Source organism: Neolamprologus brichardi, chromosome 5 (assembly GCF_056152115.1).
Source record: "Neolamprologus brichardi isolate AB-2024 chromosome 5, ASM5615211v1, whole genome shotgun sequence".
Taxonomy (NCBI): domain Eukaryota; kingdom Metazoa; phylum Chordata; class Actinopteri; order Cichliformes; family Cichlidae; genus Neolamprologus; species Neolamprologus brichardi.
This window is the reverse complement of record NC_142108.1, coordinates 8,666,185-8,693,632: the sequence shown is the minus strand read 5'-3', so window position 1 is coordinate 8,693,632 and position 27,448 is coordinate 8,666,185. Positions and strand designations below refer to the sequence as shown.

Genomic DNA, 27,448 nt, shown 5'->3' with positions numbered 1-27,448 from the left:
TAAAATAAAATAATAAATAAATAAATTTAAATAAATAAATAAATAAAATCTCCTGGTGGAGAAGTTCGGCGGTGCCATGCAGTCATTGGTCAGTTCGCGCTTGCGTCGTGGCGCGGTGACGTTTTTCTCTGTCCCAGAATGCAGTCTGGTAAACAGACATGGAAGCACCAGGTGAAGACCTCCACAGAGGCTGAGCACTAAACTCGCTCTTTTCCACCGTCTTCTGTCTCCTTCACCCTGTGCATCCAGTTGATATATATCAGCCAGGTGTCAGACTTACGTCTACAGGATCCAGAGCCTTGGTAAGAGTGAAGTTGTTGTCGATATGTGACCGCGGCTAATGACTTCTGCTGGGCTGTCAGGCTGCTGTCAGCTTCCTCGCTGGCGCTAGTCATGGCTGGCTAACGTTAGCCATCTAGCAGGCTAACGTTAGCCATCAGTGCTGTTTAGTAACGTTTGTACCAGTCACAGACCCACACTAGATTGAGCTTAATGTCATGACACAACGGCTTATAGACATTTGGTCTGTTTTCAAATACCGTATTTCCGGTGAAGGTTAATGTTGTCTTTTTTATTCAAAAAAATAATAACTACGATAGTGTAATTAGTGTCGAGTAGAAGTGGCAGCAATTCTAGCCAATACGAATTCTGGTTCCTGTGTTCTCTCTTATCTGTGTGTCAGAGTTGCACCTGTCTGCCAATGACAACAACAGTTTTTCTAAAGAAGTGACATAATGCTGTGTTCTTCCACTCATGGCCTTTAACATACTCATTTCATAAAGTCAAAACCACAACCGAACTAAGGCTAAGCTACGGGTACTCGTATGTTTATATTCCGTAAGAATGTTATTAACATTGTTCTTAACCGGTATAGGCCTTTTCAGTGAATCTATATAAAGGTGGAAATCCAGCATAACCAGTTCCCCATTCCAATCATTGTGATAATTGGATCATATCTTTTCTGTCTGAATCTCATTTTATTTCTCATGTTTTTATGTAGCTTTTGTTATTTAGCCACCCAATTGAGAAAGATAAAACAACAAAAAAGAATAAATAAATTAAGCAGATAACACAACAGATGACATCGGCTGCTGGCACCGTAAACATAATCTTACATGCTGGTCAGAAGTCAGTGTTACTGATGTTCAGATGATATATTAGTGTATTCGAGGCAATTTTTCTGATATAATGATAAACATGTTATAAGCCCGTATTAATACTGTGACACCGTAGAGGCCAACGGCTATAATGGTGGCACTAGCTCTTTGCCACTTTATCAGTGTTGGCATTTATGACAAAGATGTGAGAATTGTCTGTTAGTATTGTTTGACAGCACATGCATACAGAATCAAATATAATACTAATATTTTAGTTCTGCTGAAACTTTTCCCTTCTGCATTGTCACAAGTCAGAATTTTTGTTGCTGTCGAAAGGTTAAATAGCATGTTCCACAGACACCCATATGCCAGCGTTTACATAATACTCTGTAATTGTTTCCCACTCTAACTTATTGAAAGTTAACAGGAAAGTATTGACTTCTAGATGTCTATACATATAGATAGATAGTCTATATGTATTACGTGTTGTCGAATGTGAGAATAGCGCAGATAGTACTGTGGTGAATTTACACTGAGTGACTGTGTCCTGTGTCCTCAACCTTCCAGCCAGGCAGCTTGTTCACCTAAACCACACTAACTATTAACAATTAATAATCTTCTGCTGTGAGCTAGATGTGAGAAGAGAAAACACTGGACAGTCTCCCGACCTGACTCTCTGAACATTTTCCAGACTTGATGTGTGAAAATAGTTTCGGACTGCTACTTTTGCAGCAGTAAGATTCTTATTTTTCTTTCTGCTTTTGCTAAAAGTTGTTGTGTATATTAGCAATACACTTTTTTTTTTAACCTGTAGCACCAGTAAATCCTGGAATTCAGGTCGCCTGCAGTGAATTTATTTTGATTTCATGCTCATTATAACAAATTTTTGACATTAGATAACTTAAAGTTAAGAAGTGTGGTTTAGTTCTGACTTAGTTAGGTTGTAAGTTTTAAAGGGTTGCATCAAAACAAGCAAAGCAACATTCGATTAACAGATGTAAAGTTGGTGGAATCCATATGGTACAGTACACCACTGAATAAACAGCAATATGCCTTAAATGTGTGAAGACGACAAAAAATATAAAAATGTCTACATGTCTTTAAAATGGATTCCTGTAGATGTATGTGTTGCTTTATGTTGACTAAGTTGATCACTAAGGGGGCAGTGTTTTTTTGTGTTACACATAATTCAAAAATTCCACCTACTAACTATAGAAAGGAAAAGGTGTGGTATAGTTACATCTTCCCTCAATGCATGTCTGTGTATGTCTCCAGATTTCCTATCCAGTGTGTGTGTGCCAGCCAGGAATCCACCCAAACTGATGTGGATCATCTGATTGAGTTTAAAGATAAATTCCTTGTTTCTTGTTTTGCCAAGGTAAGATCTTGCTGCTGTTCATTTCAAAACTGTATTGACATGTGGTGGGTTTTTTGTTTCCTCATAGCTGCAGAATAATCATACCTAGTCATGTAGTACTTCCATCACAACGGCCCAACACCGAATACAGTTTCTATTGTAAAGTATTCAGTATCAAGGAAGTGTTGCTTAATGAGACTACAGCATCAGTGAGTTGCATCTGAGGATATGCTTTATACTACTTGTTGTACTGGGCTTTAAGATTAGGTTTTTCTTTTTACTATATGCGTATGAATTGTTTGAATTTAAAAAAAGACCAACAGTGCAGCTGCCCCTCAGTAAGTATCAAGGAAATTACAGAAATTGTGTAATTTCAAGACTTCTGTGTTGGACTACTTAATGTTACAGAGGTCTTCGTTATTACAGCATCTGTTCTCGGTATGTTGCTTAAAATGTTGGCTGATGCAGCGCCCGCTAATCTGCTTTGTTCTGTTCTTTGAACTCACAATAGATTTTGATTAGACTCACTGGATTAAATCATCTGAGATGATTACACGCTTCTGCTGTGTTTGACCAAGTGGCAAATTTTGGGCTAGAAAATGAATCCAACATGGATGTGCTAGACAAGTCAATCTTTACAGGCTGTTATGTTAAAATGTCCAAGTAAATGACGCTAAGACATCTTTATAGCCTGGTACAAATAAACAATTTATGCCTCATAGACAGGTAAGCCTCTTTCATAATGCATGGTCACTTTGATTTGTCAGGTGTGTGGTACAGCCTAATCTAGATGTTTGTGGTTCAGTTTTGGTGAGTGAAATTCTAGTGTTTTATTAGTCTTTTACTTAGTAGTAATAAGCAGATATCTTTGTCTGTGTGCTCCATCTGTACAGCAGGGCTGTTCCTCGTAATACCAGTAGAAATCTTCGTATGACCAAAAAAAAAAGTGTCAAAACATCAGCAATATAGCAACACCATGCATTTGCATCCTCCAGCATGCACAATAACAAAGAAAGGCCAGGCCTATCTGAGAGTGAGAGCTGTATATCAGTCTCTGATGGTGATTTTAGTCCAGGTAGTTAAAATCTATATGTCAGGAAAAGCAAACAGTGGATGAGGATTACTGATGTAGCTATGTTGTAGCTGGTACAAGGTCTCTTGGTGACAATATTGGTCAGGCTCTTGATGCTTTACAAGGTTAAGTTAATTGAGTTATTGTTAAATTAAGGTATTAAGCAGTTCTTTTATGATTTAAATTTTCTTTTGGCTAGCTTTGGTTTACATTTGGACTAGAGTGCTACTGTTGCTGGCACCTTGTTTCAACATATTAGCACTTCAATTAGGCAGTCTGTCATCAGTGACAGTAACTCATTAAAAAAGGGTGGAAAGTACTCTTCGTTTCGTTTAAAATAATAATAATAATAATGGCACTGCGTGCAAACGGCAGTAATTAAAAAGAAAAAAGTATTCAGTATTTTTTTTACAATGTCATAAATATTATCTCAGATTTCCTGGAAGTATTCTGAAATAATACTGAGTCCAGCTAGCTTTAGCTGATAACTTATCACTTTACCCTTTCATTCACCTATGGGAGTTTCTGTCTCTAAAAACAATGATGACATCATGATTGCTTGTTCCATCTTTATATACAGTCTTACAGTCTGGACATGGGTATTGATTCTGAAAACAAAGATAAACTCAAAAGCTTGATGCGACTTGAGGACCAGTGGGAGTGTTCAATTTTTCACCTTACTAGAGCAAAATTTTCTGTGAGAGGGCAATCTGGAATTAACTAAGAGTATTTACTTAAAGGTGATTTCATAAAAACGGCAAGAACATGAGGAGGGGGTCAAACTGAGATTGTTTTTGGTTTTTAAATGTGCTTACAGAGCAAAGTAAAGCATAAGGTAATGTAGCCAAGTAGAGTAGAAATGTCTGCTGTGAATCATGGTGTAAAACTGAAAGGGACAGGAAAAAAAAATCCTAAAGAACATAAAACTAGGGAAGACCAGCTGGGCTGGACTAGGCTCCAGTTGAAGAGTTGGCTCTCTACCAAAATATCAATCACCATATACTGGAGTGTATAGAAAGGGGAATCTCTTCCTCCAAGCCACAGGAAAGATGCAGCCGTTATGACCTCTTTCAGGTATAGTAAGCTTGACGTTCTTCTGTGTGTCAGAGGCATGTTGTCACTACCTTTGTGATGTTATTGCTTTTACTCAGCTACTAACATATGGTGCTAATAAGTTACATATGCAAATTATTTCCTCTCCAGTGAAGCATAGTTCTCTAAAATTAATGAGTGAGGGTACGTGAAAGGATGACGGTAATCACACAGTCCTCCTCCTCTTGAAATGCTCTTGTTATGATCAGTGCACTAATTGTTAACTGGTTCCTCCCACAAGAATGTCACAGCTATGCTGGGCACAGTTCCTGAAACTACACTATTGCGATCATTTTGCTTTGACCTTACAGATATGATGCTATGGCAATAAAGGCAACAGATGTTTTGAAGAAATGAAAAATCTGAGGGCATGTCAAATAACTATATCCAGTTAAAACATTAAACCAACTGGCATCAAGGTTGTTAAATTGACATTATTGTAGTTTCAGTGTTTAAAAATGCTCTTCATCACAGTGTTTGAGCACACACACAGCCAGCATATTCAGGATGATGTTTTTAATTTGCATTTAAATACATGATGGTAAAATTGTACTTTCAAACAGATTTTTGAGATCACAATTTACTAATACTGTTTTTTTCCTTCCTTTGTTTGCTCATTTTGTCTTTTCTTTTATTTATTACCATTTTGTGCTAAAAGCAAAGAGAAGTTTTAAATGTACTTGAACTATTTAAGCTCTTCATCACACAGTGTGATCACCTGATTTATTTGACGCAGCAGAACTCAATCAGCATTTGGTAGGTGATAGCAGTCAGGAAGACTGACACCAGTTGATACTGATGTTCATCTGATAATATCAGTGCATTCCTACACTAAACTCTGTACTTGAGAGGGCCAAGGCTTTTTGGAGTACTTGCCAAATTGGAGTAAGAATTTCAGGTAGAGGGGTAAAATGGGTACACAGCGTCCAACACTGCATGATTAATATTAAAGATTAAACGCCACAACAGATGAGATGTGCCATTTCTAAGTAATTTCAGTCAGTGTGTTACACCGTCTTTATAAGACATCTGTACTTTTCTAGGTTTTGTTTCTGGCAAGAATGTAAAAGGATCCCAGTTCTAGTTTTGTTTCTTTTTTTTCTCTCCTTGTTCAGCTTTACTTAGGCGAGCACATGCTGTCTGGGTAGAATGAGAAATGTTTCATTTTGAAAGTGAAAGTAAACTTGGTAGATTATAACAGACTTTGTAAATCTGAAATGCTTAGAAATTAAAAGGTTTGTGCATGTCATTCAAAAAATCTCTGAAGTCTTGCATTAATACATCTTAGACACGTGTTTAATAGTAACATGACCCTGTCTTTATTTTAAATGGAATCTAATGTAACTGACCGTAATCCTTTTATACAAAGTCAATATCTCTAAATGTATTTCTCTCATATTTTTCAAAATATTGGGAAGCTAATGCATACATTCTAAACATAAAGCCATTATAATATAGTATTTCACTCATAAGTCACCAGTAGAAAGTCTATATATTGATATCAGCTTTATGGCTCACATATTTCAGATGTTAAAGCTCACATTTTCTTAGTATGGGAAGAAAACAAAGAATCAATAATAAATTATAAATATGTTATGGTCAGTCATCTTCTAATGTCACACCCACAATTACTAAAAAAGTATTTAGTATATCTTACAACTGTTTATATGGAGTCAAATCTCAAAAGCGATCTTTATTAACTAATAACTTGTGCATTAAATTGGTATTATTACTGTTGTTGTTCATTTATAACCAATCACAAATTTGCCTCAAAGCACTGTATTTGATAGCATCGTTATTCTTAAGTATAGTTTACAATTATTAAATGTAATTTAAATTTCTAAATGATAGCTAGCGAGTGAGCCACAGCCAAGGAAACCAGCAACCTTCAGCTGAATCGCCAGCCGGCCTATTTATTCGACGTTAAACAGTATGTTGTGTAAGCTTTGTACTTGTAACGTCAAGTTACCACACAGGGCGATTTTTTTTTTTTTTTGAGAGGCGGGTTTGCTGAAAACAACACGCGTATGCCCATGTCAATCAGTATAAAAGTCCTCCTATCCCGAGCTCTACCAGCGCTGACTCTCGTGTTGTTACATTGTAGCGGAAAGAATGTCGGAAAGGGCCGAGGATGACGTCAGGGGGGAGCAGCGCCGAGCGGCCAGGCAGCAGCTGAAGCAGCAGCAGATCCAGCGGGGAGAAGGCTCCACAGCAATGGCGACTGTTGCAGAGCGGAGATCGTTGCCTAGTCCAGAAATAATGCTGGGACAGCCTTGGAGCAGCTGGGTCGACGCCGCCAAACTCCACGGCAACGACGGTGAGTTCCCCAGCGCGCCGTATGTTTGCGAGGAAGCGAGGTAGAGCGCGACAGTTGCCAGTCCTGTCTTTTTTTTTTTTTTTTTTTTTTTTTTTGGCCGAGTGCATGCAGTTTTCGGTTGAATATGAAGAAACGCTACTGGTAGCAACAGCACGGGCAGGGAAGCAAGTGCAACTATTCATTTGTGTGTTTCGGATCGCCTCATTTTTTAGGTGCTGAATCGGAGGAAAGTTTTAAAGACTTCGGGAAAAATCGAGAAGCCATGCGTTTGTGCAGAGAAGGTGAGTGGTTTTTTTTCCCTCTAGGGCCAAAGGTGTATTTTGGTTATGGGGGTTAACACGCATACATACATTCACTCACGCTAACATGGATTCAAACACTTTACTCGCGTCGTTCTGCAAAACTTATAGTAAAACAAGCGCACCCGGATATAATCAGTCAGACGTGTCGGTAATTCATGTGGTGACATTTGCACATGAACCTAAAATAACTTAACGATTAGCAACTTGGACTTGCTGACTAAAGTGATAATGCGTATTTCATAGGATGGTGTGGTTAAAGGACTTTGTTTCGCATCCATATTTCTCCCATTTTGCAAAACTTCCACCATGTTTCACATCTCTCCCCTTACCTTAAGACAACATTGATGTTTGTTGCTAAGAGAAATGCAAAGTATAAAGAAGTTAAAAAGTTACTTCGTAGGCATAGCTCTGATTTTTCAAAGCAAAAGCCAGCATAATAATGTTAAACTACTGCTGTTAAAAGAGCAAGTTGGACTATTTGTACAATATATTTAAGTTAAAATGTTAAGTTATGTTTTTGCTTACTTCAGTTTAACAACCAACATATGATGTTAACCAATGGTAATAGTTTTACTGTTTATTTAGAAAAATACTTAAAAATATTTATTTATTATTTATTGGCCTTTTAAACCACCAACCAGTATGTATGAGCTATTCATGTATGAAACATATAAAACCCTGAAAAGGATAAAAACAATCAATCAGGCTACACTGATTAAAATCTTGATATGACTGTTGTTCTGCTAGTAGGTGTGGTTATTCCAGGGTTAAAACATAGTAGGTTTAACTAATAAACTCTTGAAGGACAATTGTAAAATCATGTCAGAGGGCATCATCTTAAACAGCAGCTAAAACTCAATGTACAACACACACATTGCCTGGCTTCTGAGCTAGAGAGAGGTGTTTCAAAGCAGTTTGTACTGCAGTTTTATTTTTGGAAACACCTCGATTAGCTTTAGCTGATTGGGCCTGCTGGCAGGCCTTGATTTAGAATGAATTTCATCACAAAGGTAAATCGTTATAAAAGAAAAATTGCATTTTGTTTACTTAAGACTAATGTGATGCTTAAGTTTCCAAGCTGAAATATAACACGCCAGACCTCAAGATTGAAATAAGGATAAGTCTGCTGGCGAAATGAGCTGAGGACTAACCTGTTCATTTGAGGCACAAGTAAATCAAGTGATGAATCAACTTGGTCACTGTGGTGATTGTAAGCTTAGCTTGTTCTATGAAAGGCGTTATGCCGAGCTAATGATGTGCATTGTCTTGAGTTATTAATTAGGCAGTCTACTTAAAAGTGTATACCTATGGAGAGGACATGTTTGTTCTTGTGTTTTATACGTTTCACCACGATGTAGTTACTTTCTAAAAAGGAATTTTATCTCCTGCTGATGGAGAAACAAGCAGGGCATGTCATGTATGACCTTGCTGTTAAGGAGCAGTTACTGCAGTAGGTAGGCCAACAAGATTAAAATGCATTCTTTTGTTTAAGCTTCTTTTCAGAACTAAATGTGGACTAAAAATAATAATCTCTGTTTTGAAATTGTTTTTACATGGATCATTTTGGTCAAGAGAAAACTGTGTCAATCAAGCAAAAACCACAAGAAGCTCCTTTAGACGTCAACACCATCAATAATTCTCCGGCCAGCTATGAATCATTCGCTGTGGTGTGCTTAATCATCAAAATAATTTAACAGGTTTCTGACCTAAGTGCTTCACATTGTGAAGGCACAAATGTTAAATTTTAGTAGTTCGCATTCTCATCGTTGTTGTTAAAGCATTGATCGACATATTGGATGGACAGTATTTTGAAGTCATGTCACATACGCCTACGACGTAACCTATAAAAGTGGCAATTGCTGTTGCCAGCATTTGAACTTGCATGTGATGGGTTGTTATTTGCCTTGCGGTACAAGGCATGATGGTGACAGATAAGACAGCTCGGACGTTTTTTCCCTCCTTGGGTCAAACATATTTGTCTGTCAAGTTTTTCCACTTATTTGAACATTTCCTCACATCTATAGTAATAGTTTCAGAAGTCTCCATCCAGGAATTTGCTAAAATCTGCGATTTCCTATATTGAGGCGATGATGATTATTCTGTCACTGATAAATTCAAAAACTGGAGTGAAAAAGTGCCCAGAAACACATTGGCCTGTTTACTACTGTCAACTCTTCCAATCACTGTAATTGTTGGCTGCATCAGTTTGACGTGCAGTTACATTTCTCAGGAAGTGATCATCAGGAAATGGTGTAGGTTACATCATGACATTGAAGATTTAAGACAGAAGTATAAATTCGTCTTAAGGCCCAGGGTTTGAGCCCTCACAGATTGATGATGTTACCTTTTTTAGTGGTTGTGTGCGAGAGGTTGGGCACTCAAAATGGTATATACAGGAGTAGGACGGCAGGTTTGGGCTTACCATGTGATATTACATTGATGGCTCAAAAACATATTTGTTGTTTGGGGCATTTTATGTTACACTGTTTACTTTCTGCATGGCCAAGGCTGAGCCATTCATGTGAATTGAACATCTTCTCGGCAGTGGCTTTAAGAAGTACTAATTCACTTGCTTTTGACAAGCAGCAACAAAAACGAACACAGTATGAACAGGTGACGAATAGATGAACACATATAGCATTTGGTTCATGTTAGTGTTTTTTTTCCTCTTTCCTTCCTTTGTTTATTTACTTTTTTAATGTTTTCAGGCTTTCCCCCTTAACCCACAGTTTAACGTCACAACACTATGAACTGTGGGTAATTCCCTAAGGGAGTGTTTGCAGAAATGCAGTGTGAGCATAAAGGGCTCACAAAACCTGAGCGAGCCCTTGTGTGTTTGAGAGTTTAACAGTGAGACAGCCCTAAGGCCTCACTGTCTTAGTAGTAATGCACTTTGAAGTCACACTTTGAATGAGTGAGGAGATTGGCGGTTCAGCCTCTCTTTGTTTTTGGCACAATAGTTTGTCCCACACTTGTGTCATCATTGCCTATCCAACTTTATTTGGTTTTCCTCCTTATGTGTTGAATAAAGGAGGGGGTTTATTGCAGACTGCTTCACAGAGGACTTATCTAATATTGCCTTTTTTGTGTGTGTGTGTGGTCAGCAGTGTGTCCTATGTGCTTGATGCTATGATGCTCACATGCGTTGGGCAGATAAGGGAATAGTTTGAGTAGGAAAATGAAGTAAGTCGTATGCTTGGTTACCTACCAGCTTAAACCGAGTTAAACTCTTACGGGAGATAGTTAGATGCTGCTCTCTATCGCTGTCAACAAAACACAAAATGATAGATTATGTCTCGGAAAATTTCTGTCCTGTGTAGAGTTCATGAAACTTGGAGAATCAGCGCCAACGTGCAATGGAGCGGTGTTGATGGTACGAGACGTAGGACACCACTAAGTCACTGTATCTTTTCATTTGTCAACCATTTAGAACATTTTTCTGCATAAAGGACAGAGACAAAATGCTCATCTGAAATTCAAGGATGCGGGGTCAGTTGACATTTGGCTGTCATGAAACATGTCTTTATCATGTTGCGGCGTCTGTCAGTGACTGTTGTTTGTGTCATGGGGCTCATCAACACATGCTGCTCGTGGCAGAAGTTTGTCTTCATAGAAAGCTGTGTGTGCGCGTGCGTCTGGTAGGGGTATTACAAGTGGATGACTACATCGCTCTGCCATGACTCACCACCAGATTCCTCCTGTGGCGTTACTGCCATTCTACCACACGCAGATGAATAACATGCACGCACACAGATTGTAATAATGTATGGTACTGGATGACTGATGAATTCATCATTCTGTCACGCTGTTGATAAATTTTACAGTGGTGCTGTCACAGTCAGGGAAGCTGGGAAATGTAGTGCCACTGTCAGCCACAGGTCAGATGCAGCCAGCATGTGTGCTACTCAGCAGCAGCCAGAGCTGCTACGATTGCACCTAGATCGTTCATCACTGCCACGGATGAGGATGCTGAAATTAACTGGACTCTCATTCTCTTCCCCTGCCTCGTGCTCTCAGGCTCTCTTTTCCTCCTCCTTCAAGCGTATGTCCTTTGCTCACTGCCTCTTTGTCTCGCAGAGGCCTCAGACGGCTTCTCTGTTCGTTTACTGCGACTTTGTTCCCGTTTTGCGCTTTTTTTTCTTTCCTTTTGGCTTAAATTCACCGTTCTGTCTTATTTCTTGTCTAGAGTGACTTTCTTTCTCTCTGTCTTTAACACCTCATGTTTGAAAAAGAAGAAAATGGAGGTTGAGACGAGGGCAGACGAGGGCAGACACAGTGGCGTTAGACCACTTTTGAAGTCGGACAGTTTTAGCAGTAAAGGCCATTTAGTGCTACGGCACTGAACGTGGAGTAGCAAAGCTGTATAGCATGTCTACTTTCATAGTTGAGCATCCCATTAGGAAAATACTAATGAAAAATACTGCACGTGAACTGCTGCAGCAGTTTGGAAACGAGTCTTGTTTGACCTTGCTATTGATCCAGTGAGGAAATGTGGTTGGATGCTGCAGTTCCTGTCCTGTTTCAGTAGATTTGAGAGAAAGGCAGTTTTAATGAAAAATACACAGGAAGTTATTGATTTGGCAAATATGTTTGCTCTCTCATTATATCTGCAATTTGCTACTTGGATAAGCAAATTGGGTATAGACAGAATAGAATTAAAGTAGATGCGTTGAACATAGAAGTTGCCTACGCTAGCATTTAACTATTGTTTTGATGGCTTGTCCTTTTGCAACTGCCAACGAGTGAATACTCCATGTCACATTTTACCACTCGTAATTCACATGCCTTTGTCCATTAAGTGAGGATATTTTCCTTCCTCTTTGTAGCAAGCAGATACTTTTAAAGCAAGCCCATTGCTGTTGAAGGAGACACTTGGCAAAATAGCTTCAGACAATTGACACACATTAAGTAGCATTGGACTTGTCAATTCATCCACACACAATTGCCTCTGACCTCCTTGAGAGAGAATCTGCAGGTACATCTTTTATACGGTCTTTGCTTAGTGGCCCTCATCCCTTCAAGACTTGGCCAGTGATGTTTGGAGAACCCTTGACGGTCCTGGCGGAGTACATATTGGAGAGGGGCTCCACTTCTCTGCTCTTGTATCCTCTCCTCTGCTCATCTCATCATAACGCCCCAGGCAATCTCTTAATTAGCCTCCTTAATTAGGTGGTTTCTGGTTCTCTCCGCCAGGGTAAATTTTGATCACATTCTGCTGAGAAGCAGCACTTCCCTCTGATTCGCCTTGGAGTGCCTTTAAAGCGTGAGGTTTGTCATTGGGCAGAGGTTCTCCAGCTGAAGACACCTTTGCATTCTTGCTTTTTATGGTTTTCTTTGTATTTGCCTATTTACTATAGGGAAATTCTCGTTTTTACAGTTTTATCCAGGAAGAAATGCATCACGATCCATGATGTTGTGTGCGTCAGCATTTTAATTTTAACCCTATACTGTCATCTTCATGGAAATATGACCTGACTTTAGGGATCAGGTTTCACAAGGTGGTAACCTACATGACTAGTTTAGTCAAGTTGGATTTTAAGCATTTCTGTACACCTGGGACAGCCAGCTTTTACATCTTGAAAAACACCATAAATAACTCCATTTAGTCTGCCCAACTGCAAAAGTAATTCATTCTTTATAGGTTAATTTCATAATTACTTTTACCAATTAAATCAATCAATTAAATATTAAAGCCATGTTTGACAGAGAAAACCTCAAACAAGCGTTGCAACCTGGGCAAGATTCAGAATTTCATTTGGACCTTTTGCAAAACTGCCCCTTCTCAGAATATCTGGTAGTTTCCTTTGGTAGCTCAGAGTAGGGCTGCTCGATTATGGCAAAAATGATAATCACGATTATTTTCACTGAAATTGAGATCTCGATTATTTGACGATATTTATTTAACAATAACAATGTATTGAATAATGGCTTTAAAGATTGTCAAAAAATAATATAAAATAGTGTGCAAATACTGATAACAGTGCAAATGTTTGCAATATAAAAAATAAATGAAAAATGTAAACATCTATGTTTAGTGAACTTTGCAGTGTTGCTCTGTGGTGCAGCTACGTAGCAAAGTTTACACACTATGTCTACTTGATCCACGTCTGACTCCGCGAACCCATAATGTTTCCACACCACTGAAGTTTTTTTTACCTCTCTTTTCAACCAACGGCAGTCACTCTCCTCTCCAAATAACTTCTGCTTAGCTTTCCGAGCTTCTCTCGGGTCCTCTTAATCAGCGGTCCCCAACCCCCGGGCCTCGTACCGGTCCGTGAGTCGTTTGGTACCAGGCCGCGAGAGTTGAGGCTCAGGTGTGAAATGTATAGTTTTCAGGGGTTTTATCGGTTTTCAGCGTGATTTTGTTAACGTTTTTATCGTTTACTCGGTTTTCCTTGATCTTTTCACGTGTGTTATGAATAAATTTTATTTTTTTTTGGTACCGGTACTAGTTTTATTTTGTTGTATTTATCCGTGACACCTTAAAGGCCGGTCCATGAAAATATTGTCGGGCATAAACCGGTCCGTGGCGCAAAAAAGGTTGGAGACCGCTGCTCTTAATTGTTGTGACACATGTTCAAAATGCAGAGAGGTGCGCTCGATTTGCCACACGGAACAGCGCGAGAGCAAAGCACGAGGGAGGGGCTAATAATCGGCTCAGTCATTTTTAATGATCGTTGAAAGCCCAGATCGTAATCGAGATTAAAATTTGATTAATTGAGCAGCCCTAGCTCAGAGTGTGGCATTCCAAACGGCAAACTTTCTTTGTTTCTTAATAACAACATAGAAAGCACTAAGGAAATGGCACCCACCTTATTAAACCTGATTCCTTGGTGATATCTCCTAATTATTGAGTCAGAAATGTTGCACGCTCTAAGCCAGTCCTGGGTTTGTTTATATCTTGGAAAGGCAACCTTTGGATTGGTGCTTATCACCAGTACTTGTTCTCCATGGTGAATAAGGGCTCACAAGTGATCTATATTTACAAATCACGCCTGGGTTGCATGTGTAGACTTTACTTGGCCAAACTGCTTTCCTGAGCTTGTTAATTTTTTAAAAATTCCTATAATGGGTTGTGTTACAAATTTATTTTGTCTAAGCTGTTGAACAAAAGCACAGTTTCCGAACTTTGCCTCTGTAAACCACCACAGTGGATTTCTAATAAAGCAGCACTGTGTGATATATTGTGTAGGCTCTTGCTACAGCAGTGCTTTACATAGTTCATCTATTTCAAAGGTTCAAAAGAAATTCGACAGTTAACTGATATGCAGTTTCATGGCCAGGTGTGGCCTGTTGAATCATTTTAAATTAAGAAGATAAAAGGTTGGAGTTGTTTTCAAGTGTTAAATTAGCATTTAGTAGTTGTTCATGAGTATTCTGACCAGCGAGGCGTCATTTAGGAATGAATGTTGATAAGATTTTGTTCACACCTGCTTCAGTCTTTATCGGTTTCAGTTTTCTGTGTGCAGAAAAAGCAGGTTTACACAGGTTTTTATTATCTCAGTCACTAAACCAATACTGCCTCCTACTGTCTGTACTGGAGGACATTGAGGGTACAAAGGACCCCCTGACTCTTAAAGGCCAAACAGAGCAGTTTCTTCAGGTCACTGCCTTCAATGCAGATTAGTAGAACACAAGCCACTGCACACAGCCTCAATATGGAAAGTATGTAGCTCCAGAAGCACCTCAACTCTGGCTACTTTATAGGTTCTCTCACTGACTGGCTGAAAAGCAGATATTGACTTTGTAAAAGCTTTGTAAAGCTTTGTAAAAGAATATCTACCATTGCTAAATGGGTGGGGCAGTATTTTGTACCACTTGAATTTAACTTGAGTCTACATTTATGACACTGTGATTGCTAAATTTCCTTTTCTGATGCGATGGAGTAGAAAAGGACAATTCTGAAAATTATGGCCTTGTTCACACACTTATGGATCCTACTGTATGTGTTAGGCAATAATTCAGAATTGCTGTTAGGGCTCAGCCAAGAATGCATTTTCTTGTGGTCTGCTGCGTTTGTCTATTTACCCCTCGGCCCACTCCCCAACAAATGCACATTAAATATAAAACAAAGTAAGCAGTTGATGTTTGGTTGCACATTGAACATTGTGTATTTTGCAGAGTCTGCTGCCAACTATGCCATCGGTCACGCTTTTATTTATTCTCCTTGAGTTGAGCCCCATCTGCTTCTATCTTCCCATTTACAGACATGTCCATATTTGGCCAGTGTCCCGCACAGGACGACTTCTACCTGGTGATGTGCAGCCACTGTGGTCAGGTAGTCAAGCCACAAGCCTTTCAAGCACACTTTGGTAAGTGATACACACGCACACACGCGCCTTGATGTATCTATATATTCAGTTATTTTTTATGCAGCTGGGGTGCAGAGCTAGATTTCCTAGATTCAAGTAGTAGCAATAATCCACTACAACAAGGAGGTGGCTGTTACTGCAGATACTCAGCAAGGTTTGGGGATAAAGAATTGGGGGGGACTCTATATCCATACCCCCCCCCCCCCCCCCCCCCCATACCAAGAGTAATGTGATGTTTCTTTGATTAACACACTCCTAGTAGTGCTTCTTCTCTCTGTGTACCCACCCACCCAGTTTTCTACTCCACTCAGTAGCCTATTTATTTACTGGTTGTGTGTTAAAAATTCCTGTGTTAATATTTGACAGGTCTCTCTCGAGTCTTTCCAGTAGTGGGCTGTTTTAACAGATACAGCTCAGATAAGATTTCTAGTACTGTTAAGACATTAAACTGGGGATGTTTCAATGGCCACTAAATACCTGGAAGTGCCTGGTGTTCTCTGAAGTGCAGCAGCAATTACACTTATCAAGGTCAACCACAAGAGGGAGGTATAGGAGCACATGGCTTCTAGGGTAAAACTGTCCTTGGAACTGTGTGAACACCACTCAGAGGCTTCTCCATCATTGTTAAACAGTATAGATATATGGGTGTGTCTGAAATACAGCCTCTATTTTGAGGTGTCAGGGGGTTTTGAAGGAACTGTAGATAAACACTGGATGGCAGTACCAGTGTAAAGTAAAACAATCATTATCAGAACATGTGGCTTTACTTCATATACAGGGGTTGCTTTGTTAATGCAGACTGTGCTCGGCTTGGTCCATGGTGTAGAAGCACCCAGAGATTTACATCATGTTTCTTGATATTTGTTTTTTCAGCTGTTTGCTGCTGCTGATTCTTTGTGTGAACAGATTGTCTGTAGTGTGTTTATCATAATGAATGCACCAGTCTCTTTTTCGTCTTTTGCAACATCTTTAAGTTCTGTTCTCAAAATCAGGCGGTGAAGCTAAACCCAAAGATTCCCCATCACAGTAAATCTTCCGATTTGAGCCGCTGAATGCAAAGAATTACTTTTTTTTTAAAAGAAGCTTTTAAACCATGCAATATCAAAATTATTTTTTAAACAAAGTTTCACTTAATGAGCTTATTGCATCAGCTGTAACCACACAGTCTAAATCTAAGTGAAACTCTGTAGCCATGTATGTGTGGCCATACAGAGCAGCAGTGCTCTTGCTGTGTTTTACCCCATGTCCTCTCTGTGATGTCATTATGGGAGGACCCCGTGCAGCGTTAACGTGGGGAAAAGGCACTGATCTCAGCACCATTGAGATGGTCTCAATATGATATTAGCGTGCTTCTTTGAGCCCATCTGTCTCCCTTTAGGTGTCTGTGCTTCTCGGCTGAGGCTGAGCCCAGCAGGGGTGACACTCACCACGGAACGGGAAGCTGCTGCTTTGCCTGGCGTTTTATGCATTTGTTTATGAACTTGTCTAACAAAGACTCCTCAGAGATCGAGACATACAGAATTTTGCATTCAGTGTCTTGAGCTCAAATGGTAAAAGAAGGGAACCACGGTGGATTTGAGTTTCTTGTTAACTCAAGGTTTTAGTTTTACCTTCTTTTTTAAAAAAAAAAAAAAAAAAAGGTTACACTTTGTCTTTACTTAAACATGATGCCTGTGGAGTTTGTAGTAAGACATTACACTTCTTGATTTTCTTTCTTTTTTTCACTTCTGCAGGCTGGGTTTCCCCCATGCCACTGAGCCAGCTGTTTGATAATATGAAACATGATATTAAGGCTCCTCCTATGTCTTGTGTCTGTCTGTCCTTTTTTTTCCCTTACCCTTTTTCCTCCCCTACATCAGTTATGACTACCATTGGTGCTGCTGTTGGCTTTTGTTGTTTTGTAGACAGAGCACCACTGTCTCACTTGGATATCTTGTTGTGAGTTTGTGTGCAGAGGTTCGCTGTTGACTGGGACAGGACAAGACAGTGAGAGGAAGTGGGAGGGAGGCAGTGAAAGAAAAGCTTTTGGGTTGTTTGGCTTCTTAGAAGTGGGAGGGGAAAATATCTGGAGTGTAGGTTGAATGGATGTGCAGGAGAGACCCCTGGTGTGGAGAGGGCACGCTTAAAAGCAATTTTTTTCCCCTTTTCTTTCAGAAAGCAGAAGTTTAAGAGTTAGGTGTGTGTGCGTGTGTGTGTGTGTGTGTTCTTAAAGAATATAGCTGAAGGCAAATGGGAGTGGTACCTTTTTTGAGCATTCGTATTCTTTGTAGCCACTCCACTTTTTTTGTTACCTGATGACAGTGAGTTTTGTCCCACAACCCACTCCCCAACTTTACCATATAGTTAGCTATAATCACACAAAATGGGACTAAATCAAAAGACAGTTGAGAGATGACTGCACACATAAGCATGATAAGTTTGGGGCAGAGGGTCTAGGTGACCATATTTGGCAGAAGATCTTTCATGTTACATTTATTTATTTATTTATTTATTTATTTATACCATTTAAGAACCTTTGAAAAAAAGTTAAAATACTATAATCCTGGTGGTTTTCCTTTGGCCAAAACCTCTTTCATGGAGGTGCCTGTTTTTATTTATTTATTAATCATGCAGGAAAAACACTGGTGACAGTAGCCAGCTGACACAGATTCTTGGTAGAAAATTACTAATGCTTCTGGTGCTGATGCACCTTTATCTCTCATTTTTTTTAAGCATACAGTTATTTTCTGTCCTGTCTTTTGTTGCTGCTTCTCAGAGCTGACTATGAGTGTTTAGTCAAATGTTTATTTGCCGTCTCTCTTCTGAAATTCTCGTTAGTCACCTTTGTCTGTCTTGTGCAGCTGCTTTTGCTCACATGCAGCTTCCAGCAGGAGATTCTCTCCATGTCAGATGTTGATGCTGAAAATTCTCAGTTTGGTTTAGGTGAGGGAGCTCCCTGGATTGAGCGTGATCGAGGCAGGGCGTATGACACCCACGCTCACGTCTGTCAGTCTCTCTTTCTCTACATGTAATCAGAGCAGCAGGAGTGTATGTCGGTCTGTGTCACCCAGAGCGCCCACTATTTCTGTTAGAGAGCTGCTGCTTTTGCCAAGATTCAGATCTCTCTGCTTCATGCTTCCAGTCATTTCTGAATTAAAACAAAAATCCTTCATGATGTTTTTGTCTATCTTTTTCTTTTTAATTGTTTATGCAGTGGCAGCTAATCAACCTTAAACTATGAAGTGCTTGTGTAGTGGTGACATTGGGACAGCAGCTTTTGTTGTACGCTGTTACTAAAAATAGGATGTGATGTGAGCCTTCTTTGAAAGTAGATCTGTAATTGTCTTGTGTAAATGTGTAATTGGTGCAATTTGTGTTCACACAGAGTTTGTTCATCTTGGAAAGCAGTGTGCTTAAAGACAGCTAGTTTTGGATTTAAGCAGATGAGCATTTCCCCCCCCCTCCAAGTTCTATTTTTGTCTTTCCATCCACAACTAAGCATCACTCTAACCTTTTCTGCTGTCTTACTGACTTTCATCAGTTTGCACAGCAGCTGTTATAAGAAGCTCAGGCAAGAAAGAAAGCTCTTGACCTGTTGGCCAGTTCTATTTCAAGATGCAGCGGATGAATCACCAATACTGCTTATTAGCTGTTCAGCTAACATGCTCACAGCTGTTAGAGGGAGATTTTTAATGTTTCCATTTCTCTTTTTTTTATGAGTCACAACTATGTTTAGTCCTATAGTAGTGTTGGATTATAATTAGTGTGTTAACTATTATGTTTTAATGCCTTTCTGGTTTGTTTGTTATCATTTTAGAGAGAAGACACAGTTCGGCTAGCAAACCAGTGTCCACCTCGCCGTTTCCTGCGTCTGCCAGGAACCGGAGCAGCGGCAGTGGGATTGGGCCCGGGGTGGGCTCGGTGTCCGTAGCTGCAGTGGCTACCGGAGGCATCCTTGGTCGACCTTCAGCTGCTAGCTCAAGCTTACCCTCCTCTTCATTGTCGTCCTCCAATCCCAAACTTGTCAAACCAGCCAAAGAGAAGCTGCCAGGCATTCAGCGAAGACCCCCCTTTGCCCCCTTCAGGATGAACCAGCCAGAAAAGATGTAAGTTTCACTTTGCACAGGTGCAGGGTTTTTACAACCACATTTCTGGCAGACATACTAAAGGCTAATTTAAAAAAAACAACAATTTTGAAATGGAGACTACTTGTAATAGTTTTTGTAGCAATACTAGTACTTGAAAATAAGGTACTACTGCTTATTGATGGTTTATGTGGCAGTCAGAGCTATTTGCCTTTACTGCTTGTTTCTCGGTAGAAATCTGATTCAGTCATTTATACGCGAGTATTGATTTTGACCTTTTTCTTCTTTTGAAGGTGTTTGATATATAGCGGAACATATTAGTAGTGATTGTCCTCGCAGGGCCATCCATATGTCCACATCTGTCTCTTACCATACGCTTGTCACTGGCTCACTGTTTCTAACTCTCAGCTTCCTCGTCACCACCCTTTTCATTGCTGTCATCTTCTCTTCCAGCCTTCCAGCTGTCAAGATGGACAAGATGCATCCGAAGTCGGACACACCAGCTAAGCCAGCGCAAGCTCCATCTGCCCCCGCCACCACCTCGTCCTCCTCTACATCCTCCTCTAGCACCACTGTGAGCTCCAACACTACCGCCATCACGACCTCCTCATCAGCCCTAAAAGCAGGCCTTAACTGTCCCTCCATACCAAAGCCTCCATTACTGGCCCCAGGCCAGATTCCCAATGGCAAGGGCCACCTCACTGTCCTCTCGGAGAAGAAGCAGGACAGCAGCAGTGGAAGTAGCAGACGTCACGTTAACAAGAAAGTCACAGGTCAGCTGGAATGTGGAATGAGGGGGGACTAGTTACATTTTGTCATTTTTTCAGAGTATTTAAAAGTCTCATACCGCATTACATGCTTAGCCTAAATGTTTTTGTTTTTTATAACCTTGCTTTTTAATCTATTAGACGAACCTCCCATAAGGTTCCTATTTTATTGCCTATAAAAGAGTGTAACTAGCAGACATCATTTCAGAATGTTGTCTGCAGCTTAAACAAAATGTCCCATACATTACCTTAGAGGGGAAAGGATTATGTAATGTTAATGTTTTGCATAACACAACTTGTCCCAAATTATAAAGGTAACAAATGTTTTTCTCCTCCCCCTTTGCTCTGCCATCAGAACGTGAGTTTAATCCAGATATCCACTGTGGCGTTATAGATGTGACATCTCGAAAACCCTGCACAAGATCCCTAACATGCAAGGTAACAAAGTCCCTGCTTTGCATGCTGCTACTGAGCTGTATAAATGCATTTATTTTTTTTTAAGAGAATTGGGCTGGTAATGCTCAGCAGTTTTTCTTGTTGTCAGCAATGAGGATCAAAGCACACTTGCTAGATTCACAAGATGATCTAACGTGTTCTTGACATACTTGTGGAGGCAGCAAGCTTCAAACCTCTGGATGAGCGTTTCCCACGGCAGCCACAGGCTGACAATTGAGGGCCGGTGTTTCTAGGACACATGCTGTCAGCTCAGATGGTTTGCCACAAAGAGGAGCACAGCGTAACTCTGAGGAGCCTGTAATGATGAACTCTACTGTGAAATATAGGAAACTACAATGTCTGTGTTTAATGAAACAGCACAATGCCGTCACTCGTTTTAATATAAGTGGAGCACTTTGGCATACAGTTCAATTATGTCGTATTATTCTATTTAATGTGTAGAATATTACCTAAGTTATTTTTTGCATTTCAAAGGATGGTTGTGATTGATGTTGTAAAAATTTGTTAGAGCCAGAGCTGCCAAGTATAAACAGCAATAAAAAAAGGAAATTAAGAGCCGTTCTAAGGAGAACTCTCTCCACCTCTTTCCATAATGAAAATTCTATTGACTTGATAATGTCTCAACAGACACATTCCTTAAGCCAGCGGAGGGCGGTGCCAGGGCGGAGGAAGCGCTTTGACACATTGCTGGCAGAGCACAAGAACAGAACAAGGGAGCGGGAGAGGGAGCGAGAACTCCACCAAAATCATTCCCAGCAAAACCCCCCTCTCAGGGACCCACACCCCTCTTCCCACCTCACCTCTGGCCATGATGCCCACCAGGTGGCTCATGGAAACGGCCCAGCCCTTGATGCCACTAAGCCTTTGCCAATTGGAAAGCCCAAATTTCACAGCCCTGGTCTTCCACGGTAATTGCTGTGCCACACTTTGATTTTTTGCTATGCTTGTATTGTGCCTGTGTGTAGCTTTGCTCACACAGGCGTAAAACAGACAGTTTTAATTTGATTCAGCTTTGATGAATATGGTGAAAGTGACCGGGCACATTTTCTCTCCATTAGACTAAACAGCAGTCACGGAGGTGGTATTTCTGGAGACTCTGCAGCAGTCCACGAGTCGCTACACCATCCCCAAACGACTCCCGATGGCTTTTCTAGACCATCCAGTGATGAGGGAGAGAATGAGGAGCGTGAGGACAATGCTGAGAAACTGGACTGTCACTATTCAGGTTATCATCCACGACCGGCAGCTGTAAGTGCACTTCATCTGCTGTTACCCCCAAGGAACTTTCTTTTTTTTATTACACTGGTCAAGCCATTAAAGATTACAGTTCTCATCTGTTCTTCCCTTCTATTCCCAGTACTGTACTTTTGGGAGTCGACTGTTTGGGAGAGGCTATTATTCCTTTGACCGGCGATGGGACAAAGTGCGATGTACCATCACCACAATGATGGAAAAGCATGTCAACTCCCAAATGTGGAAGTAAGTCAGTCTTGGACTCATCCTTTTTTCCTTTTTTTTTTTTTTTTTTTTTTTTAAATTTATGAGTCAAATTAATAATTGGCTCATTTCTGATATTCTTTGCTTTAGGAAAATCCCCTTAGCCTTGGAGAACTCCTCCTCTGTTGCACCCACCCATAGGACAAGCACAAATTCCCACTGTAGCACTCCCTCTTCAGGCTTCCTGGGCCCTCCTGCCACCTTGCCCCAGACTCCTTACAGCCAATCCTACGAGGGCAAGTCAGTGCTCTCCTATGGGACCACCTTAAATGCCCGCAGCTCGCCGCAGGGTGGGGCTGAGCACCCGGCCTATGGCACCACACAAGCCCGACAAGTGTCTTCGTCGCCGCAGATGCCTTCAGCCCACTTGTCCTCATCCTCTTCTTCTTCAGCTCCTTCCCTAACCTCAGGCCGGGTGCCTAAGTCCCGTTCCTCTGGCAGCAGCACTACCAAATCGTCATCATCTTTTAAGCCCAAGGAGAGCTCGTCTGGCTCCTCCATAACCGTCATCCCCAACGCCACCAGTGGAGGAAGCACTGGAGCCAACAATACCAGTAGCGGCGCTAGCTTCAGCTCGGGGAAGAAGAGGAAGAACAGTTCTATCCTCTCTTCATCCCATGGCTCCACTGAATCTTCCTCTTCCAATGCCAACTTCTCTTCCTCCTCTTTTAAGAAGAACTGTGCAAATGTCGGCAGCTCAGGGAGCACCTACCACCACAGCTCATTAGGTCCTTCGTCCTCATCGTCATCCTCCTCCCATAGTGGGGTTCACAGTGTGGGGCTTAACTGTGGGCCTACTGTGCGAACAAACTCCCTTAGCCTCAAGGCCGAGCTCTCTGGCAGTTCCGCCGGTGGCTCCTCTGGGCCACCAGCACGAGGTCCTCCCTCGGGCAGCCCCGCAGAGTCCATCAAGCGTATGAGTGTGGTAATGAACAGCAGTGACTCAACCCTTTCCTTGGGACCTTTTGTCCACCACCAATCCTCATCTGACCACCACACCAGCTTTAGTCACCACTCCTCAGACGGGCGCCTGGAGGCCAAGAAGCGCAAAAGCGCTTCTGCCTCCAGTGTCGTAAATAGCGGAGGTGGGGAAGGTGGGCTCGGAGTAGGAGGTGGGGGGCCAGGACCAGGTAGACCCAAAGTGGCCAAGTCACCAGCCATTAACAACATCCATGGGAAGCATGGGCGGAGTATACCAGGGACACCGGGTCTACCCAACAACTCTCATTTACATCAGGTTGGTTTTTGAGACACATTCAGGATGTGTTTTTGTTTTCACTGATTGCATCTTGTGAAAGATTTTGTTTTTTTCTCAGGTCACTGCACTTAAAATTTGGGGATGTGGGTCATCTTAGGCTAAGGATGGATATTATTAAGATTTTAAGGATACCACATTAAACCATGATTACAGTTCCACATTTTTCAGATATATATTAGGTCATGGCAATTTTCTTATTCTGAACACAGACTAATAAAAGTGTAGTGTATTACTTCAAAATAAATGAATAAAGTATGACTATGAACACCTTACAGTTCTGAGCTATCATGCACATAAACTGCATCCTCCAAGCAAAGTGCCCAAGTGGTATTCAGCCATAATCCTTTTTAAAAACTTTTTTCTTTTGTTTTTCATGTGAATTATCAAAATGAATGAAATTAAATATTAAAGAACCTGAAGGGCTGATATAAACTGAGTAAAGATGAGGAAATGAGGTATTCATAGTATTTGATATATAATGCCAAAAGTATCAGGTGATAAGACATTTCTGATTACATTCAATGATCTTGCCCGACATTTGAATCCCCCGATTTAAAAAAATAAAAAATAAAAAATACAGAAAGAAAGACATAATTGTTGCTAGAAATTAAAGCCTCATATTAAACTACAAAACTAGTTTATAGACTAATGACTTTACGGCCATTTTAAGATGATGTTTTTCTCCTCTCCTTTTCCAGCCAAAGGCTCGTCCCTGACAGTGGTGTCCGGCTTCAGTGTATGAAACTGGCAGGCGGGCGGGAAATAATCCAGAGTGGTCCGCATACTGCTCTGGAATGCATGAGGCCTTCTGAAATCAAATCCACATTACTCTCAGCTTCCCACAATCCTCAGGGTGGAGATAATTTGGACTGCCCAATGATGTATATGTGGTCCTTACCGTTTCTCCCAAAGCCATGTGTGTGTGAGGTGCGGGCAGGGGGAACTGAATGGGGGATAGCGTGGAGCGCCAGGGATCTAATGCGCAAGCCAAGGATCCCCCCCACGCCACTGTTGTCCCAGTATTCTGAGAGGTCTTCCTGTTTGGTCGGAGGAACAATTGCAACAGCCATCGGTCTCTTGTCCTGTAGTTCAAAGGTCATTGGGTTCAGGTTAAGGGCTGCTGCAACAAGCCGTCATGACACTGAGCAACTGGGGAGACAACGAGCAGATCTCTTCCGTGTTTGTTTAAAAAAAAAAAAAAAGAAGAAAAAAAAAAAGACTGTGTGAGAGTGTGTGTGTGCTTATGTGTGTGTACGAGTAATGTTTTTTCTCATGTCAAATTCTGCTGGACTACTGGAATTTCCAACTTAATTACACCCCCAGCGCCTGATCTCAGAAGCCTTGCAAGCAAAGCAGTAGGAGAAGCAAACTGTTACTTGCAAAAACCTTAAGAAAAATACACACAATCACCTTGTTTCACTTCTTGTTAGTGTGATTCTCCCTGGCGACATGTTGAGTTACCTCGGGTAACATGCAGTAGCCTGAGACGAGCCCGTAGGGATGATCTGGTCACTTCTTTTATTACCCGGAATAATTATGCAAGTGTTACCTTTCTATGATTTCTTATGATCTTTTTACACTGAACTACAAAGGGGCTTTGTAGACCTGGTGAAGACGGTTGTGCTTTTAAATGTGAAAAGGACACCTGATGTGCCCATTCGATTGGATCTTTTGTCAGAGAGGGAGAGCTCGGTCTCGAAGAAGCCTGTTAATTTTCGGAATCTTTTCAGCGTGCAAAATGATAGCCACAGTAGACCTACCCCCAACTGTGAACAGCACTAAATAACTACTTTCTCCACAGGCACTGCTTTAGTTGTCCACAAAGCAAGCCAAAAAGCTGCTATCAGCTTTGCCAACTACTTTTATTTTATTTTATTTTTTTAAGTAAAAGGTGGGCAGTCTTGCTTATGAAGCAGTGATGGCGCATTTGTGGATTGAAGAAAATCTGTGCAAGCTGTATAACTATAGCCACAAGTTACTTATACCGCTGAGTGAATTCCACAGCTGTACGTGGGCAGATGTGAATTGTATTTTATTTTATTTTTAAACATAGGGAATCAGGTATGGTACGTCTTAACTGGAGCAAACTTGCACGTCACCTGTCTTCTGTGGGTATGATTGTCCCTCCTGTGTGTAACCACTACCCAAGCTCTGGACGTTACAGTTTGAATGCCTCGCAGTAACACTATGTTCAGAAGAGATTTGTCACAGTAGACGAGGCATTGTACTCTTGTTCCGCTGTCAAAATAGTCTTAAATCAGGCAATACTTGCCCCACTCGTTGGGAAATAGCTTAGGTCAAGAGGTCTCGGGGACGAGCGTTACAGTGTGAGATTCATGGAGATGGCTTCACTGGATATAGATCTTAGATCTTTTGGCAACACCTGTTTTATGGAACCTCCACTGATGTCAATTAGTGTGGAAAACCTAGACTTTTTTTTTTTTTTTTTTTTTAAATCTTCAGTTAGCTTTTTTTTTTCCTTGTAGCCTATGTATCAAACAAGTATTGAAGTATCCCTATTTGAGAAAACATATTTTGTTAACAAATTGTACATAGTTCAAATATGTATTTTTGCACAGGCATTTTTTTGTACACGCAGAATTTTTGGTACAATTTTGAAAACTCATTATTTATTTAGTAAAAAACAAAAAACAAAAAAAGATAAAGTCAGAGAACATGACTATTTGAAGTGGTTCACTGCCAAGTCTATATAATGCAATATGCCTATATGTGGAAGCTGAAGCATCTCATGAATCGTGTACTGGGATCCTTTAGGGAAAGAAGTGTTGTCACTGTAGCATGTGTCTGTATGACAGGAAACCTTTATTCACTTTTCAAGGTCTCAATCACATGTGCTTTTACAACACATTTTATGTTGCCTACGAATTAACAAAATAAGTTACTCTGCGACCCAATTAGCCTGTGATTCTGCGATGTCGTGCAGGCTCGAAGCTGTGCCCCCGCTGTCTAACCATCTCTCGTGGACTCTTCAGTCGTAACACTTTGTAAACCTTAAACACATTTCATGATTGAAACACGTTCTTTTATTCAAAAAAAAAAAAAGAAAATAGGCTGAAGGGACTGCAGAAATTATTGCAAGGAATAGGAACATTTTTACGGTCCAACTGCTTGCGTCGTTGTTGCCAAACGAGTAATTTGAATCACAGCTTTTAAAGAACGCGTTGAGCAGCTCTTAAAAGAAATATCAAATTAAGAAAGTGCCTGAATTTGTTTCATCCCAACTGTTTGAAGACAGTATTCGTTGGGTTGTTTTTCCCTTACTTGAATGTTCAAAGTATTTAGGGGATTTGGCTTTAAGTCTGCCTCTGAACCCTAAATGTAGTGGAACTTGAGCTTGTCAGCTGCCCATTGCGAAACACTTCTGTTTTTGTTTTCCATTGAGATTTTCTTAGCATCGGTGTGTGGCCTAAGCCCCCTCCGGGTTATTAGGGTTTGTATTTAAAAACTTCACTCAAGTGTTTTGTTTACCCTCAATCTCTACTGACATCTCGACTTTGTTTCCAGTACAAGGAAACATTACGAGGATGTTTTCTTTCTTAGCACCGTAGACTTGGAATGTGAAAGTGAGAGAAAATACAGCTTGTCTGGGAAGAAAAAAATAAAACCACCATTCATACTATGTAAAAGCGTGTATAGATTTTTTTTTTTTTTTTGTTTTTTGTTTTTGGGGTATACATTATCAGAATCATTTTCAGCTGGACTTATGTATTGGCTGCTATGTAATTCATGAACAAAACATAGGTTAGAATTAATATTTAAAGTAAAGATTGTATAGTATATTTGTTTTGTAACAAGTTTCTGTAAATAAAATAATTTATACTGCTATTTATAAGAAA

General features: G+C 40.5%; 1 protein-coding gene across 2 annotated transcripts; it reads left to right on the top strand.

Annotated features, from left to right (window-relative positions):
• Positions 1 to 153: 153 nt before the first annotated feature.
• atxn7 (ataxin 7) lies at positions 154 to 27,448 on the top strand. 2 transcript variants are annotated; one of them, XM_006784602.3, is made up of 13 exons: positions 154 to 302; positions 2,373 to 2,475; positions 6,723 to 6,935; positions 7,148 to 7,216; positions 15,445 to 15,549; positions 19,346 to 19,634; positions 20,067 to 20,386; positions 20,736 to 20,818; positions 21,464 to 21,744; positions 21,895 to 22,084; positions 22,194 to 22,315; positions 22,424 to 23,570; positions 24,290 to 27,448. In XM_006784602.3, exons 3-13 carry the CDS (start codon positions 6,731 to 6,733, stop codon positions 24,305 to 24,307), a joined length of 2,829 nt encoding a protein of 942 aa, XP_006784665.2. In that variant the 5' UTR covers positions 154 to 302; positions 2,373 to 2,475; positions 6,723 to 6,730; the 3' UTR covers positions 24,308 to 27,448. The 2 variants fall into 2 exon arrangements, with proteins under 2 accessions (XP_006784665.2, XP_035760908.2); XM_035905015.2 differs by lacking the exon at positions 154 to 302 and adding an exon at positions 1,600 to 1,831.